The sequence below is a fragment of the Aptenodytes patagonicus genome, chromosome 1, assembly GCF_965638725.1.
Source record: "Aptenodytes patagonicus chromosome 1, bAptPat1.pri.cur, whole genome shotgun sequence".
Lineage (NCBI taxonomy): Eukaryota > Metazoa > Chordata > Aves > Sphenisciformes > Spheniscidae > Aptenodytes > Aptenodytes patagonicus.
In genome coordinates this window covers 69857037-69874556 of record NC_134949.1, presented here as the reverse complement: position 1 = coordinate 69874556, position 17520 = coordinate 69857037, and the positions used below count along the sequence as shown (strand labels likewise).

Sequence of the window (17520 nt, the reverse complement as noted above, 5' to 3'; positions counted from 1 at the left end):
CAACTATGCCCAACTGTATATTGTACCAGGTGTATATGGGTGTATGCTGGGTCAGTGAATTATTTCTTGAGTTGAACGATTTATCATTTCATCACTGAATACTGTTTTTCATGTTTACATGTTTACACAGACAATTTGGTGAATATTAAGTTGCATATCTAAGGGCTAGTTTCACCTTGAGTGTTTCAGCTGCCAGAAAAAAAAAGATCCTACCTTATAATAGTTAGTATGCTAATTATGACGATGATCTGTTCCAGGTTAATTGGGTGCTTTTGTGCTATAGCAAGTGGAGAAAGAAATTGTGTGACAGATCAACAAATATTCTATATCTGACTAGATTCTATACCTCTTTGGGCATAGAAGTTACTTTTCATTTTGTGCCACATTTGTAGCAAGGTCTTTGATCATGTCATCTCCGAAGCTTGAAACTGAATGAAGCTTCCTAGTCAGATGTGGCATATTCTACTGAATTTGAGCTTTTGCAGAGGTTCAGGAAATGATACAAAAGCAGACCAGACATGCCTGGTTTTGGTAAAACTGTCTTGACACACATGAGACATACATAACCTCATAGTAGTTTTAGTTGTCTGGTTTAACCTGCCACCATAAGTCTATCAGAACCCTGAAAATTTAGTAGTATTTTCCCAGATTCCCACACTGCAAAAACGTCCAGTCGATGAGATGGGATGGGAGGGAGAGGGAAGTTTGCTAGCTGTCCAAAGAAGTAGCATAAGTTTTGGGGTTTGTTTGTGGCTTTTTTTTTCCCCTGTAGGTCATAATTATTTGCATATGAAAATTTTTCCAAATATATGCTTGGGGCAAGTGATTGTAAAATGTTTAGGAAAAGGTAATGGTGTATATTTTTCTCAAACTATTATTTTTCATTCTTAAATTCTATGTTACAGCATCCTAGAGCCCTCTCAAATAGAACAACTCATCTTCTTGGAGACCGATTGTGGCTTATTTCAGTTCACCCTTCTAAGTAAATACATCCTGGTAAAAAATACTAAATGGATAACAAGTGTCCCACTTCTGTATGCATTTCTGAAGACCCATTGACCCTGCAAGTAGCATTTCTCTTGTAAAGAACATTTTAGTTTGTTGACTATTAGAAATTTACTTCCGAAGGGAAAGCGGGAGACAACAGTAATAGAATTTGAGTGATATGTAAAAATGAACATATCATGAAAAACAGTCTTCTTTTGGATACTGTAGTGTCTTTTTTACCCTGAAATATGGTCTTAGTCTATACTACATTACATATTCTGTAATTCAATATTTTAAATCTCTTCATTCTTCTGAAATGTGTTTTTATTTGAGAATGAAAACAGCATTTGGTGGTTAAATTTACTTGTGTATGTATTTAGATTCAGCCTTCTGCATATTGACCAATAAACAACTACTTGCTCAACTGTTTCCATTGAGACAGGCAAAACAGATATTCCAGGCTTTGTTTTTACAATGTAATAGAGTTTCTGTTTGGTTTTTGGTTTCGGTAAAAATGTCAGTTTAAAATGGAGAGTCTTATTTATCAGCCTCCTACCTGCCTACATGCAGTATCTGGTCCAATAAGAAAAAAAAAAAAAAAAACAACAGGATGAACACAGTAAACTGAAATGTGTATTCATTTGACTGTTCCCCAAATGCTCATTGGTCTTTTTGAATTTTGAAACAAATACCTTTAAATGTTTTTGACTTCATTCAATTTGTGTTATTTTTCTCTAAATTCAGTGGTCTGCTGATTCAGAAATAGTACATGGCTTTCTGTTGCTGCATCATTAAGCAAAACGCAATGTTTTTGTCACAGCTGAATAACTTAAAAACAATTTTTTTGAGGTTAAGTTTGTTTGCAAAATTATTATTCTGACCTGCTAGTACCTGCATGTTTTGTTGAAGAAAATATTTCTGTAGTTTAAAACTCTTTGAAAAATGTTTGTCAATTTGGAACAAAAGTGAAAGCTCAGACTATAGAAATTCAAAGTAATTTTGGCAGAAGTGCCTTGCCCTCATTAGAGGTATGATGTTCTCAGCCTGTTCTTTACTAAACAGATTTGGCTAAAGCATTTTTTTAAAAGCCTGCCTGGACTGACCACTGCCATTTGTTCAGAATACGAATGCTTGTGGTTTACCTGAGGTTCTGTCCTTGGAGACATTTTTGTCTCAGAGAAATAAACAAATTGCTCCTCCTTCTTCCCATCCCAGTTTCTCTCCTTTGATCAGCATTATAAAAATTCATCATGCATCCAGCAAGACAGAACAGCAGCAGAGGTCATGATTATCTTCCTTTGATGTTATTGACCTTAAAGTGAAACCTCAGTTTTGCTGAGAGCGTTAGAATGCTAACACTGTTAAGCATAGATATTATTTTCCTTTTTTAAATTTAAAAGGAAAATATACCTACTGAAAATACATTAATGTTGTAGTAAGAGTTGATTCTAAACACAGAAAATTAAGGTTGCAGCATGAGCTTTGTCATGTTGCATGCATTTTTTTTTTTAACCTGTTTTACAGTTTGTCTCTGGTTTAACTATTTTATAGTTTGTCATGTGCAAATTTTCTTGAGAGAAGCAAATAAATAGGAGCAGGAAGAAACTTGCTTATCAGATGCATAGTGACGATAATTTTTTTTTATGTGAGATGCTGTCTAGCGCTCAGTTTACTGACTTCCTTGTACCTACACTCAGAAATTATCTGTTCTTAGACCAGTTTATAAAAGCGTATATAAAAGCATTACTGATTTCCTGCTGCATTTCCCATATAGTTCCTCCCTTTGTGGTCTATCCTTCAATCTACTAATGATTTTAATGTGCTTAGAAGATGGTAAAAATTGCTTCAGAATGTCCAGAAAAATAATAAACTGCCCATTGGAAATAGTATAGATTTTGATTTACATTTTTATAAATAAAACCATAAAATATATACATTTATATATTAGATTTCTGTGCTTTCTGTCTCTCATTTTAATTTTCAGGGATGCCTAAAATTCTTTAATGCTTGCCTGTTGAGGTATAAAAATATTATTGTAACTTGATGGCGTAACTAAACACTATTTTGCAGTCGGGTGTGGATGGACATGTAGCAGTGCTGGCTCAAGGCAGGTGATTTTTAAGATTGGGAATCATGACCTTGCTGTCTAGTGGTTAGCTGGCTTGCCTGTTCTAGAGTACACAACCTGATACGCCTGGTTTTGCAACCTGTAACTAAAGTCTGCTTGAGTCTATAGAAGCAGGAGTGGATTTTTAACGTAGTGAAAGGGACAGGGTGATTTGTTGTTGTAAAGAAGTATGCATATATGCAAATTACTTTTAAAAAATAAATTAACTGAAAAAGTGCCATAGAATATACTTTTCTGTGGTAACTTGTAGTTGATCATAATTTCTTATTTTCCTAACTCCCTATCTTACTGAAGCTAGCCCCATTTTGAGCAGAAGGCTGGACTGAATGACCTGCAGAGGCCCCAGCCAAATTAAATTATTAATGTGATTCTAGGATTAGTGGGTATTGGTTAATTCTACTTTAGGGTGTTTGGGAATTTTTTTGTGCTTATTGTGGAGAGTAAATGTAGTTCTGTGATTTAGGTTTTTAGGGTTCAAATAATAAAAAAAAAACAGAGGAGGAACTGTAATATGCCTTTTTTGTTTGTTGTTTCTAAAGCAGAATTGTTTGTACTAGTATTTCTAAATTTATTTTTTCCAGGGCTACCTTATTATTCATATTTTCCTTTAGACTAACTACAATATATGTTTTTCAGTGGAAATTGTACATGCCAGTTGTGAAGGCCATAAGATTAAAATACAAGTTTTGATGCGTAAAACCATGTCCCTTGTCACCCCGCCCAATTCAGCACAGATTTTCTATTCAGACTTTCCTAAAAGGATATTTTCATTGTTTCTTCCTCACCCTTCCTACCCTGAGGATTTGGTACCAGTTGTGGAAGTCTTTGACTGAACAAAGCAAACAATTTAGAATGCCTTGTATTTGTAAAGTGGTTTTTGCAACTGTAACTATGATGACAGCAGCCATCTTTTTGCTCTAATGATGTGCTTCTGTTGTGTGATGAAGGTAGGGGAAAAAAAAAGTGTAAGGAAAAGAAGTGCAGTAATCCTAACATAGGTTTTCAGTTGTGTGGAACGATGGAGTCCAATCTGAAAGTCAGAGAAACTATGTCATGTGAGAAGAAACAGGCTAAGGAGCTAAGATAACAAAGCTATGTAGTTTTTTGATGGCTGGTAATTATTTTTTCTATGATGGAACTGTATCCCTGCCTGGGCAAACAAATTGGTAGGAAGAATATATGGAATAGAACTAAAAGCACGTATCAAGCATCCTGCAGTTGTGGATGAGTTTCCGTATAAAACGGAAGGAGTATAACACTGCGTATATCTGCTAGACACAGTCTTTGTTTCCCATTTATGGATGTAAGCATATAAGCAACATACTAGCTTGTCTGGACATTTACTGCTGAGAGTGTACTGCCAGCGCTGGGAATTCCGGACATCTTTTCAAGATAAGATAGGCATATGATGCAGTAAATCTCAAGAGTTCAAGTTGGAACAGATAAATTTTTTTTAAAGAGGTTATTTTCATGTGACTACCTGTATACCCTCTACTTCATACACACCTCCTTGTATAGCATAAAATGGTAGATGTTTCCAGACCAGTGTAAATATGTACATGAATGCCTACATATTTCTTCTGCAAATGAAAATATTACAGAGCTAGTTGCTTTTTAGAAATCTCTCGCGTAACCCCCTTTTCAGATTAGTCCCTTCACACACACGCACATACGCATTTAATATTTTCGGTGTTTGTATGTTTTAAACTTCTTAGCCTCTTTGTCTACAGAAAAACCCTTTTTCTTTCTTGTTCCTTATACTTACATGCCTTTTTTTTTTTTTCCTCTCACGTCAAAGTGGAAGCGGGAATGCGATGTTCATTAGATACTCAAAAGACAATATATTACCAAGAGAAGCCGTCCATCTACTTAACTCCATAGATTTGAGAATTACCAGAATTATCTAAATCCCTTGGTAGTGTGATCACACGTACAGGACTTCACAGCACATGATCCCCAACTATTACTATAAGTTATTAGTGTAGTTTCATACGTTATACAGACTGTTCTATTTAAATAGAAAGGGAATACTTATCCCAGCAGGTAGATACCAGTACAGTTTGCGTGCACACAACTGGGTAATGTTGTCTTACCTCCAGGTTTGATGTAGAAGCAGTTAAGCTGAGTTTCATGCACCAGCTTCCCCTTATACTTCATTTCAAGTTCCCCTGGCTGTTGGCTGGGTAGCGGGTGATACGCTTGCCGAACAAAGGCTTGAAACATTTTAAAATTCCAAGGAGTGTTGAAACAGCTGAACCTGAGTATATTTTCTATATATAGTAAAGGTAAATTCCTTTTGGTCAATTGTTTCTTACTTCAGAGTTATTTTATGTAATAGCCTTGTATAGAAGTTAAAACCTGAATGTTGCTTTAAACTACTGACAGCTTGGTCTTTTAATCTAGAAACGCTTTTCCAGCTCTTTGAAACCTCTGCAATATCTCTTGCATTATCCTTCCTTTCCTTGCTCTTCACTCCTAATCCTTTTCTTGTCCTCTGTGCCTTATGCTCAGTTGGAGCCTTCTCTTCCCCCTGTGGTTTTTCAGGAAAACTTGGATTGAGAAGTGAAGATAATGGGCGCCATCCACCCGTCAGCTCATCACCTCACCGAGCCATGACGATCTCTGGTTTCTGTATATCAGCACGGGCTTCTCTGATAATATCCTCTTGTGTTTGAAAAAAATAGGTTTGTCTAGTAGGGGGTGGACTTCACTCCCGACATAGCCAGAAAACTTCTCTTGGAATGTGAGCTTGCTCACTTGCGCTCTTTTATATGTGTGTGTATATATATAAAAAAATATTTGTAACCTTCTCTCAAAACATGGAAGATAAATATGTGAGCAAGTGTATTCCACAGTGCATATACAAGCTGCTCACTTCTGTCTAGTATTGATTTAATACAAGCTCTTGAGTGCCTCATCAGCTCTCTCCTCATCAAAACAAGCCTTAAATCGGCAGTAAACAATACTTTTCAATTACAGGAGGGAAAAAGAAAGAAACCCTTCACAAGTATAAGATAGCATACCCTTTAAAGGACAAGGAATGTGTTCTATACAGAAACACGGTGCAACTGTTCCAGTGGAATTACACTAAGGCTGCAAATGCAGTGTTGCTTTTTTGTCTTAACTAGCGTACAAACTAGTAACAGCATTGGGCTTATTATTTGCTATCTGCTGTGCTTTAATGGTTGCGGCTGCAGGCCCGTTGTTGGTTTTGCAATGCAATTAATAAAAATTTTATAAAATATAAAGTCTTCATATCATAATGTATTTCTTAAAATCAATCTTTAAAAAAGAAAAAAAGTGGGTTTTACCTGCTGGCTTCATTATTTTGGACATACATACTCCTAGGTCTTTTGGAACCTGTTTCAGTAATCCTTTTACATAGCAGAGATATTACTTATATGAATAAAAACAACCAGAGATCCTATAGCCAGGGGAAAAAAATGTAAGTGATGTAGGACACATGCTTCACGTCAGAAGTCAACAATAAAGGGACTAGGAAGATTCTTCCTGTGAATCATCTGGTGCTGGTCATTGTCTTAGACAGGATATGGACTTTCAGTTTGATGAGCTCCACCAATTCTTTTGTCTCTGTCAAACAAACTGCCTTTCTGTAAAATTTCAGTATTACTTGCTTAACAACATACAGTGTTAAATCCTCTACACAGGAATGTGTAGCATCTCTCAATGAAGAGGTTCATGAAATTTCATAATAATTAGAAAAGGAGGGAAATAACATTGGATTTTTTATGTAAGGTATCATATGCCTTCCTGCAGTGCTTTGCTGCTTTTCTTTTGTTGTCATCTCTCCTCTGTTTTTATTCTGGTTTCTTTCACGTGAATATTTTGTACATCTGTCTTTCAAACAGAAAATGAAGTAGAGGTTCAAATTTGCACCGAGAGAGTTAAAAGCTGAGGGAGGGGAGAGGCTGAGGAAGCAGAAGATGATTACTGATATGTTTTATTCCTAAAGGATTATGCATGAGCTAGTAAAATACTGCTGACTTCTGAAGCAAAATGAAATATGCACTTTTACTTCCTGTGTGAAAATAATACAATTGCTGTAATGAAAATCACCCAATGCAAAATTCCAAATTTTTATTTGAATTTAAATGTATCTCTATTCTATATTCAGGGATTCAAAATTGCAGGGTAACTCCCAGTGTTGGCATCGTGAAATGTCTAGCTGCTAATATAAAATGAATTTGATAAATGTGGGTTTTTTTCTGTTGGATTACAGGTTTAAAACAAGGAAATGCTTACTGCGTAAATTGCATTTTCTTGGTGACAAACTTGATCTCAGGAGTACATTCAGTTTCTCTGTGCATATACCCACACAGAATGTCTTATGTGCAAGAAGGTAGACTGCTAACGTTCATAGTAATCTGAAAACTAACTTCAATAGTTAAATTTTTGAGATATACAAATACGTTAGAAAAGAATTACAGCAATGAAAAGAAAAAAGTGATAAGGTAGTTCAAAGAGGTGGTATTTGTATCTTCATGAAAGAAATTACTAAATTGCAACTTTCATAAGAAAAAAGTAGATCATAAAATACATTTTAAACATTTTTATTAATATTTTAAGACTAAATTTAATGATCTTTCAGTTTTCAAGCATGTAAAAATGCAGTGGCCGTATGTGAATGATAAAGTGTCCAAGGTGCAGCCATCTACTGAAATCTAGCTTGTAAGCTAGTGGAAGGCAGGATGGAAATAAAAAGGCTGGAAACTGAGAAGGTGAAGGCAGCTCTCCTTCCTATTCTTTAAAATAAAGGCAAACTTTTTTTTGCCTCCAGGTTGGAAAGGCAGTGTTGTCCCCTTCTCCTTGATTGAGGAGAGTTCTCATTGCTTTTAGCTACTAGGAATAATGTGATGTGCACAGCATCAAGAAAAGAGTGTGGTTTCTAGTTCAACCTCTTCCACTTGTTGATAGCGTTATGTTAGTGTAAACTTTTCTGCTAATAGAAGTTACGGATTTATATTTAGCCTAGATTTGTGTAATGGCATTTTTGTGTTATGTTCAGGTGATTCCTGTAGATCAGGGCCTGACTTCATTTCAGTGCATTGAAGACGTTTCATGGCTTGCTGTAGAAAGTTAGCAGAGACTATAGAGCACTGGTAAGCTAATACAGGTAACAGTTTCAGATGTTCAGGAGTTACGTTTCTTTTGTACTGAGCCATTCTCTGATGGAATTTTTTTCACAGGAAGGATGCTTTTGTTGACCTAGGATATTTGGATTTAGTTTTTAGCCTTGCTGCAAACTTCTTCACTTACCTTTCTAAAGTCAGTGCCTATCATTTTTCTGTATCAAAAATGGAACAGTACCTTCACCCACCATCTGTTTATCTTAATGCCTCTTCGCTTAGCTTTTACACTCATTGAGTGAGACTGTTTAATCATTCCCATTACAAAAGGCAGTGGAGCTCCGGTCTGATGTGGACGTTTCGGAAGTCTATTGTGAAATAGTAATGAGAAACACTTGTTATTTAAGAACAACTTATAAATAAGAACAATAAAGGATTTATTAAGAACAACTTGTTATTTAAGAAATTGATAGTCTGGCATCTACAGACTTCCTGCCTTAATTTCAGTGTCATGCATCACCGTGATTTAAAAATTACTTGGAACTGATGATGCAATGGCAGGGGATGTGACTGGAAAACCAGTGGTGGGGGAAAAAAAATAAATGCACTAAGCCAGATGGATCATAACATAGATGCTATTCCTGTGTCGTGACTAAAAATTTCTTGTAGCATCAACAGAATGCAATTTTAAGGAAAATCTTGCAAATTCAGTTTGCCTTTGGGCTCTTTTCCAAAAAGCAAAGAACCTGCTGATGGACTCTTATATCTGCTGAGCTTTATGGAAATAAATGGATCAATGGGCTTTAAAGTTTCCTACAATACTAGCATAACTTTAGCTTTGAGGCTATTTAAGGGGCATTCTAGTGAGCCAATCTTGTTCATGTCTGCTACAGAGTTGATTTTTTTTTCATAAAGAATTTCTGCTAAATTTTTATTAAAAATGTGCCTGAAGTTAGGCTATTACAGTAGAGCCACAGATACAATTTAATAAACAATCCACCATCTCTGAGTTGTCCCTTTTTTGCCTCATGAAATCAGAAATATTTGCAGGCTCTATCTGGAAATTCTGCAAATTGGTCACCCAACTTTCATGGCTGGTAGAAGATGGCAGGGATATTTCAGGGTCCATCCTATTAACAAAAAATTGTTTCTTGTGTTGATTTTTAAGGTGTAGTTCCAGGTGCAATTAAACAGATGGTGGTGAGGAACTTATTCTTGACTTCAGTAGTGTTGACAATCATTGCCCACTCTGAAACCATCTGCTTTTGGGGATAGAGATTTTGAGGGGCTTTTGCATTTTGTTAGGGTTTTTATTGTTGTATATTTTCATGTTATTTTGGGGTGTGTTTTGTTTTTTTTTTTTAAGAAAGTTCCTTGAACAGTTCCCTCCTCACTTGAATTTGGCTGGTCAAGCTGAAAAACAGCTTTTTCGCTCTCCATGTGTGATCATCAGTTTGCATTAAGATGTTTCTGAGCAGGGTTCTTTGCCTTTTAATAACTGGCTTTTTTTCCTGCTTGTTCATATATAATATTTTAAACATTTGAAATACTGGAAATACCAAGTCATCCTTTTCCCTGTATATATTAAAAGTTTCCCAAGTAAGTGGATCAGGAGCTTTATCAACCTTTAAATGAAAGAACAAGTGCCTGATGATTTCACGGTTTGTTTTTTTTGTCCAGCAGCCTTTTAGGAATTTAAGTTAAACTCATATCAAAATACAGGTTTTTGTTGTTTGAAAAACTCTTATCTTGCTTCAGTTTCTTGGTGGCATTTTTGTGCCTGGGACATCATAAAAATTTTGGTTCCCCTCTAAGAACTTCCAAAAAGAACAGGATATATCTAAGCTGAATTTACATTATTTAGAAACAAATACATTTGTTTCATATAAATTTTGTATTCTGCTGCTTTACACAATGTAGAGAAGCAAGAGACCTAAAAGTTCCCGTCCTGTTGATGAGCCATATCACTATCAATGGGGTATAATAGGATGAAAATTAATTTTTTTCTAGTGTTTTGTTTTTAAATACCTAAATAGCTAAGCAAAATGTTGTGTTTGAAAGAACTTTAAAGCTGTAAAGAACTAAAAGAACTTTAAGGCTCCTAAACTAGCAAGTACCAAAATTAAGGTTGCTTGTGCAATCTCTCTTTTTTGCTTATGGAATTTTAAATTGTGTGATCGTCGTCTTTTGCAATAAGGACTTTGCTTCAGTTATCTAACAGTCTGAATGTAGTTCATGTAAAAAGCAGCTACTCAGTATTCTGGTTTTTCCTCGTTACTGATATGGGGCCTCTTGCTTTGACTGTTATATACTGCTGAAGTTCTGCACTAGGGACAGAATTATTAATTGCTTTCTTCTTGTTGTTGTTTTCTGTGATACTAATCAGTATAATAGCTGATAACTCGTAAATAAGCTGAACTGTTGTACCTTGCTCAGGTTAGAAGTATTATTCTTCCCTATTTTACAAATTGGGATCCTAGGGCAGAGTAGTTACAACTACAGAGATGAATTAAATGCAGGGTGTCTGACTTTAAATTACTTGGGCCTAATTTTTCCAACATATTTATCATTCATATGTTCAAACACACTTCTTACAGACTTCAATTGTGATTATAAGTAGCTGGTGTTTTTGCAGGTCATGCACTCAAATCTTACAGCCAGGTCTAGGACCTCAAATCAAACACTGGGAAATGAAACGTACACAGTCAGTGACAGCCACTTAAGATGACATTTCACAACTTGCATATCATTGCATAATATCTCTGGGGCAGCATCAGAGTTGGAATTCAGCTTTTCAAGATAGCATGCAGCTGCCTTAGCTGCAGGTTTTTTATATCTTCGTTCCTTTGTTGCAGTCCTCTCTTGCTTTATGCTGCAGAGCAGGATGTAGAAGTTCAACAGGGGAGTCTCCTTCACTACTCGAGCCTGAGCAAAGTGGAAGGAACACGGCATGCTTGTATCGTAATTGTAAAGATGGTATCATGGACAAAGGGATCACATTTGCATGGGAGTAAAAGAGCACAAAATTAACATGGCATGCTTTAATTCATGTTTTAAATTAAGAACTCACAGATTAAATATTATTATTGTGGATATAACCTACTTCGGTTCTTTTTTCAGTAGGTCCTGCAAAATGGAGGCTGCAATATTCTAAAAAGTACTAGAAAAAGAAATGCAAGCATTGATAGTTTGCTGAATAGTCAAATATTACATGAATGGTAGATAGCAAAGAGAAAAGATGACCAACTGTCGTGGTTTAACCTCAGTCGGCAACTGAGCACCACGCAGCCGCTCGCTCACTCCCCCCCACACAGTGGGATGGGGGAGGGAACTGGAAGAGCACAAGTGAGAAAAAGTGAGAAAAACTCGAGTGTTGAGATAAAAACAGTTTAATAATTGAAATAAAATAATAATAATAATAATGATAATACACAAAGCAAGTGATGCACAGTACAATTGCTCACCACCCGCTGACCGATGCCCAGCCAGTCCCCGAGCAGCGGCCCCCCCGGCCAGCTTTCCCCAGTTTATGTACTGAGCATGATGTCACATGGTATGGAATGTCCCTTTGGCCGGTTTGGCTGTGCCCCCTCCCAGCTTCTTGTGCACCTCCAGCCTTCTCAGTCGGTAGAGCATGGGAAAAGTCCTTGGCTAGTGTAAGCACTACCTAGCAACAACTAAAACATCGGTGTGTTACCAACTTTGTTCTCATCCTAAATCCAAAACACAGCACTGTACCAGCTACTAGGAAGGAAATTAACTCTATCCCTGCCGAAACCAGGACACCAACATAAAGGAGTCTGGCTGCCTTGTAAGGTGTGCATAGAGAAACTGCATTTTAATATAGCCAAGTGTGGATTTCCATATTCAGGAGCAAGAGTCTAGGCCATACGTATGGAGTAAAGTACCTTAAGAAGCATGATACCAAGAATAAAACATGAAAGTTGAAGAACATTTTATTTCTTTCTTTATTTTTAATACCAGGAAGTGTAAAACGGTTTCTAGGTACAGGGGAGTCTCTAGTGAGTAGTTATGATATTTCTGTATTTATTTTTACCAAGCTTAAATACTGTATGCAGTCTGTGGAGCAATAGCTTAAAAATAATGTGTTGCAGGTACACCGAAACCAAAACTTTGATAATGGAAATGTCTATCCAGAAGACAAAAATCTAATAGCTGGAAGCTGAAGCTACACAAATGAAGAGTAACATAAATAATCCTAGAGAAAATGCCTTCCTTTTTAATAGGATACTTGGCATGAATTATGAAAGTTGATAAGAAATTCTTCATCATAATAAAAAATAAATAAATAAATGTTTCAGATTTTGAGAGGTTAGCAATTGTCACCTATAATTCTGGTAGAAGGCAGCTGTCAGCTTCTGCTTATAAATAGTATTGAGTGCTTTAGTGTTTGTGAGGACAGGAGAAATCCGTAGCCAAAAAATGAAAATTGTAAGGCGGGGTTGTGATTTAAAAATTAAATACTATGCTTCCTGAAATTCAGTCACTGAGCTATATTAAGAGAGCTTCACAGATTTTGTTAAAATTTTTCAGTTTTGATTTATGAGTAACCTACCTTTTTCAAATTCTAAAAATTGAATATTTGATTGATATCTCTTAATGTTTAATAATTTCAGTTAGATTAAGTAATTTATTTAGCTTATTTCCGTTCAATATTAATTGTATCTTGGTGATTTGATAGCTGCATTATATCCTTCTAGTTTTGTGTAATCTTGTTAACAACATCATAACTTTGCCTTTTTTTTTTTTAAATGTGATCAATTCATTACTAAATCTCATTTCTTTTAGTAAATGACTTCGGAACTTGTTGAAAGTGGTTGAATAGATGTGTACCATCTTGTCACTATAAAACTAGCTCTCTTTATTGGGCTTTTGTTAGCTACTTTTCATGTAACTGGCTCACTTGGTTAGCAGAAGATACTTGACTTTGATTTGTTTTCTTTTTCTGTTTTTCACAATAATCTCTTCTTGGATAACTTTATAGCTGAAGCTGGGCCTAAAAGTGACAATATTTCCTCTTTCATGCTACAGTAGAAGAATTTGTTTTGTGCATCTGCTGTTTAGTGATTCAGTTGTGCCTCCGCTGTTGAATGATTCATTTTTAACGTGAACATTTTAGTGAAATTACCATTCTACAGATGATATTTAGATCAGGATTTCCTTTTTGTCAAACAGTCTGATAGAGATGGAGGGTGGATAAAAGTAATCTGTTTAGATTTAATCCTGATAAGACATGCAGTGTTTTCATGCTGGTAGAAAGCTTGTAGTGACATTTGTACTGTATGTGTATTTAGTTTTTATTAGTGGAGAGCATGCCAGGTTCCTAGCTTGACAGTTACAGTTTGTAATCATCTTAGGTTCTTTTGCTGGTCCTGGGTTTTTATGTGTTGTTACACACCTAAAAAAAAAATTTTTGCCATTTTGTATTCATCGTTAATCAAGAAGATGGCCGTTAATACACATTTTTACTACTATTATTTACATTTTTGTTTCCTTAAATGTAGATTATAGCAGAATATACTACTGTAGTATGAATTTACGCCATGGTTACTCCAGGTGATGAGCACCCAATATGAAAACATATGTTAGTGTACTTTGGATACCTGGTATCTCAGATTTCCACCAAGTTACTGCCTTCTCACTGGTACATCATTCTCCCGTGCATGAAAGAGCTCGGAGTATGTTGTGCCGCAAGAAATGGAGCGGCTGTGTGATTATTTCTCAGTCTATTTCTGAAGTGTTCATCTGTTCTGGACAGATAGGAGAAGTGTGGAAGGAAGAAGAGGAGCACTGTCCACTTCTGAAAGATTTCACTACTGAATGGCTGAGCTGTAAGCTCAGAGGATGTTGGGTTTTGGTTTTAGCTTGCTTTCAGCTGTGCTTCCTAGTCTGGGTTGAAAGCACCATTTGACTGAGGTAAGAAAGTAAGTGTGTGGGGGTGGGTTTGAAGCTCGGCTAACATCTAGGCTGAAGGTCTCTGGATCTGCAATATCGTGACTTAAAGCTTCAGTTGAGTTGTGATATGTTGGGGTAGTGGTTTGGTCTGGTGGGACAGGCAATACTTAGTGTCCTTATTCTGTGATCTGAAATGGGTGTGCATTTGTTTGAATTGTATTTCAAAATATTAGTTGTAGTTCTGTAAAATCTGACTTGGTCTTTTATACTGGTAATCAGACAGTTTACTTGTGTTTGCCACTGAGTTGAGGTAAACTAGCTTGCTTCTGCTGTTGTTTCCAGTCTTTCAACTTTTAATGGCCAGAAGCACTGCAGTATTTCCATGGGCCTGTCAGCTTTCAAATTTGTCAGATATTCATAAATAGCCTATGACATGTGTGATCAATTGGCCAAAAGGTGAGGCTGCTCAGCCTGTCTTGCATATTGGTGATGCCACCAGCACCTGAAAAAATTGAGAGGATGGAGCAGATGGCGAAAGTTTCATCAATACTCTTCTGCACTGGGGATTCTTTTATAACAAAGAAGAATCTTGATTAAAACCAATTTGACTTGTCTGGGGTTTTCAGTCTGCTTGCTACGTTGTAATATGGACAAAACAAGTTTTCAGATGTGTTTCATCAGAAGGATGTATAGTTTTGCATAATAGGTCGGTATTTTGGAACCTTGCAAATCATTCACACACTTTTCTACACGTTTGCAGTTTATTATTGGATGCTTACTGGAATATGTTAGAATATTAATGTCTATTTTAAACACATATTTTAATATTAATATCTATGTTACAAAAAGGAGATTATTTGTGCAGTTTGTATCAGCTTTTATGTTGCACATTTGTAAAACCACTGGCGCATATTATGTTACTTGCCTTTTTTTAGGTGAATAACAGAAATCATCATCACACTTTTCAAAAGTTAATCATAAAAAGGACTGTACATCTTTTAAAAGTTATTTATTGTACGTCTACAGGGTGGCTGTTGGTTTGTGGTTTTTTTTAGGCTTTTCACCAGTATGCTGTATTAAACAGTTGAACCATTTTTAGCTATATAAAAGACACCACATGGCTGAAAATCTGAGGGAGAATGGAGATAAGTATTACACTTGTGTCTTACAAACAGCTGCACATTCGTTTTCTTTCCAAACATTAACAAAGCCAACTTACATTTCATACGCTACGGTTTTGGTTCTGTGGAATTGAAGAAGTGATTGCTTTTGGATTCTGCTAATACAAGGAAATATTACATGATCAGGGTCAGTGTTGTAATTGTTTTTAAACAGGTACTCAATCCATTTCAAATAAAATCTAGCCCCTGCTATGTTTGAAGACATGTTAGGAATTGCCATTTCTTAGTAAGATGAAGGGAAAACTCTTCCCTGCAGTATGGTAGGAAGGGGAAGGGGGAAGAAACACAGCGGCTACCTATTTGCTACTATATCATGTAAGGGGGACACAGATGTTACACAAGGTTGTGGTGATAGAGAGGGGAAGATCCATGTTAACCCTTTAAGTGCTTCTCCCTTCCTCCTCTTGCAGCAAATTTGTGCCTGAGGTTAAAACTAGGACAGTTACCATGACAAATGTGAACGGATTGTTTTGAGACAGTGTTGTAGATTTATTCCCAGGCTGTCTTACAAGAGCTATATAACATGGTTGTGAGTGGAAAAAGCTTCCTGTTTATTATGGTGGAAGCTGCACTAACTACAGTTCCATTATGGCTATTACCATCATGATGGTTTCATTAGCAGTGTGTACGTTTGAGAATCTTGAACTACTAGTAAATTTAAATCTGTTGTTGCTGTGCAAAGCTGCAGGCACTTACGTTAGTGGAGGTCTGAACTTAGATACAGATATTCTAATCCTGGGGTTGGCTACACATAATTACTTCTTTGGTGGTGAAAATAATGGGCAACATTACAGGAAATCTGCAGGAAGGCAGAGGTGTGTTAGTACTACTCTAACAAATTTGATGATGTATAAGATAGGCCTGAAGGTTGTTGAAAACTAATCAAATCTTACTTGCTTATATATGCGTGCAACACTACCTGCAGTACACTAGCCATTGGAGTCTAATGGATATGATATGACAACTGAAAAAATTGACAGAGGAAAAGGTTTTAAAGAAAAAACTCTCTGGTTTAGTGTTCTGAAGAAAAGGATAAAATACCTCTGCCTTTATTGAAAGTTCATGAGCTTGTAATTTATGTCCTTAGAGATATGCCTTTGAGCTTTTTTGATTTTGGAGGATCTGAGGTGTCATTTTTATGTTTATAGATGGGGAAAACATAAGACCAAAATAAATTTAAAAATTCCTTTACAGGTCACTTTTAAATATCTACCAGGTAGAACTGCTGTTTGAGAAGATGCTCATAGTTTGTGTTTGATGTGCATTTACAGTGTCCATATATGGGATTTGGTTTTATGATAAGGAAGAATGCCAAAGAATTGCAGAGCTCATGAAAAAGTAAGTGATGGGTAAACAAGACTTTTTGTGCTTTTTCTGTGTATGTATTTCTGTACATACATGCACATTATATTACTAGGATGGTCATACCTTTCTACTTTAAACCTGTTTTTATAGACTTTGTTGCAAGTAAAATTGTCACACACCTGCATTTTGTACAATCAGAAATAAGTCACTGTATTGCAATACTTTTTCATAATTTGCTGTGCAGCTTTCCAGCTACATCAGAGTGTAACAGTTCATCTGATTTATTTCCTGATGACTCAGAGATTTGTTTTGAAGAATTGTATTCTTTGGGGTTTTAATATATTTTGCAGTTTGGGGAGATTTTCTTTTTAAATGTTGCTGTTAACCTTTTTTTCCTATATAGGTGTAAGTGCGGGCTATCATGAAGGCATACTGTAACAATACAATTTCTATGGGTTTTATCCTGTTTCTGCATCGTGGCTGAATTCCTGCTTCCTCATTTCTTACCAATATGTACAAAATTAATTTTGTTTTTGGAATATAAAGCAAGACTTTAATTAGCTTTGAATTCATTACTTTTGTGTACATAATAATATTATTTTATACATGTTATACTATCTTTAATTTTGCAATCAATTTGGAGATTAAAATTTCAAACAGAACTGTATTCTCAGCCGTATTTTAATCTAACAATATCACGGATAGTTTTTTCACTGTCACTGCTTTCTTCACATGTTCAGGATGGACAGGGCTCATTCTTCTGCTCTACCCTCTGGTTGGCCAAACGATGGGCTTGTTTGCAATGATCCCTTTCTTATGACTATATTCTGCAGTTTTTCATGTTTGCTTGGAGGAGGAAGCAGCTGGAGTCTTACAGATTTTTAATCAACATATGCAATCTGAATTTTTTTAGAGG

General features: G+C 36.0%; 1 protein-coding gene across 1 annotated transcript in view; it reads left to right on the top strand.

The window, feature by feature from the left end:
- DCP1B (decapping mRNA 1B) overlaps positions 1 to 17520 on the top strand; it is a 46783-nt gene that overhangs the window by 8289 nt on the left and 20974 nt on the right. Inside the window, exon 4 of the mRNA XM_076341482.1 lies at positions 16571 to 16637. Within this exon, the coding sequence (XP_076197597.1) occupies positions 16571 to 16637 (67 nt within the window). The remainder of the gene's footprint in view (positions 1 to 16570; positions 16638 to 17520) is intronic.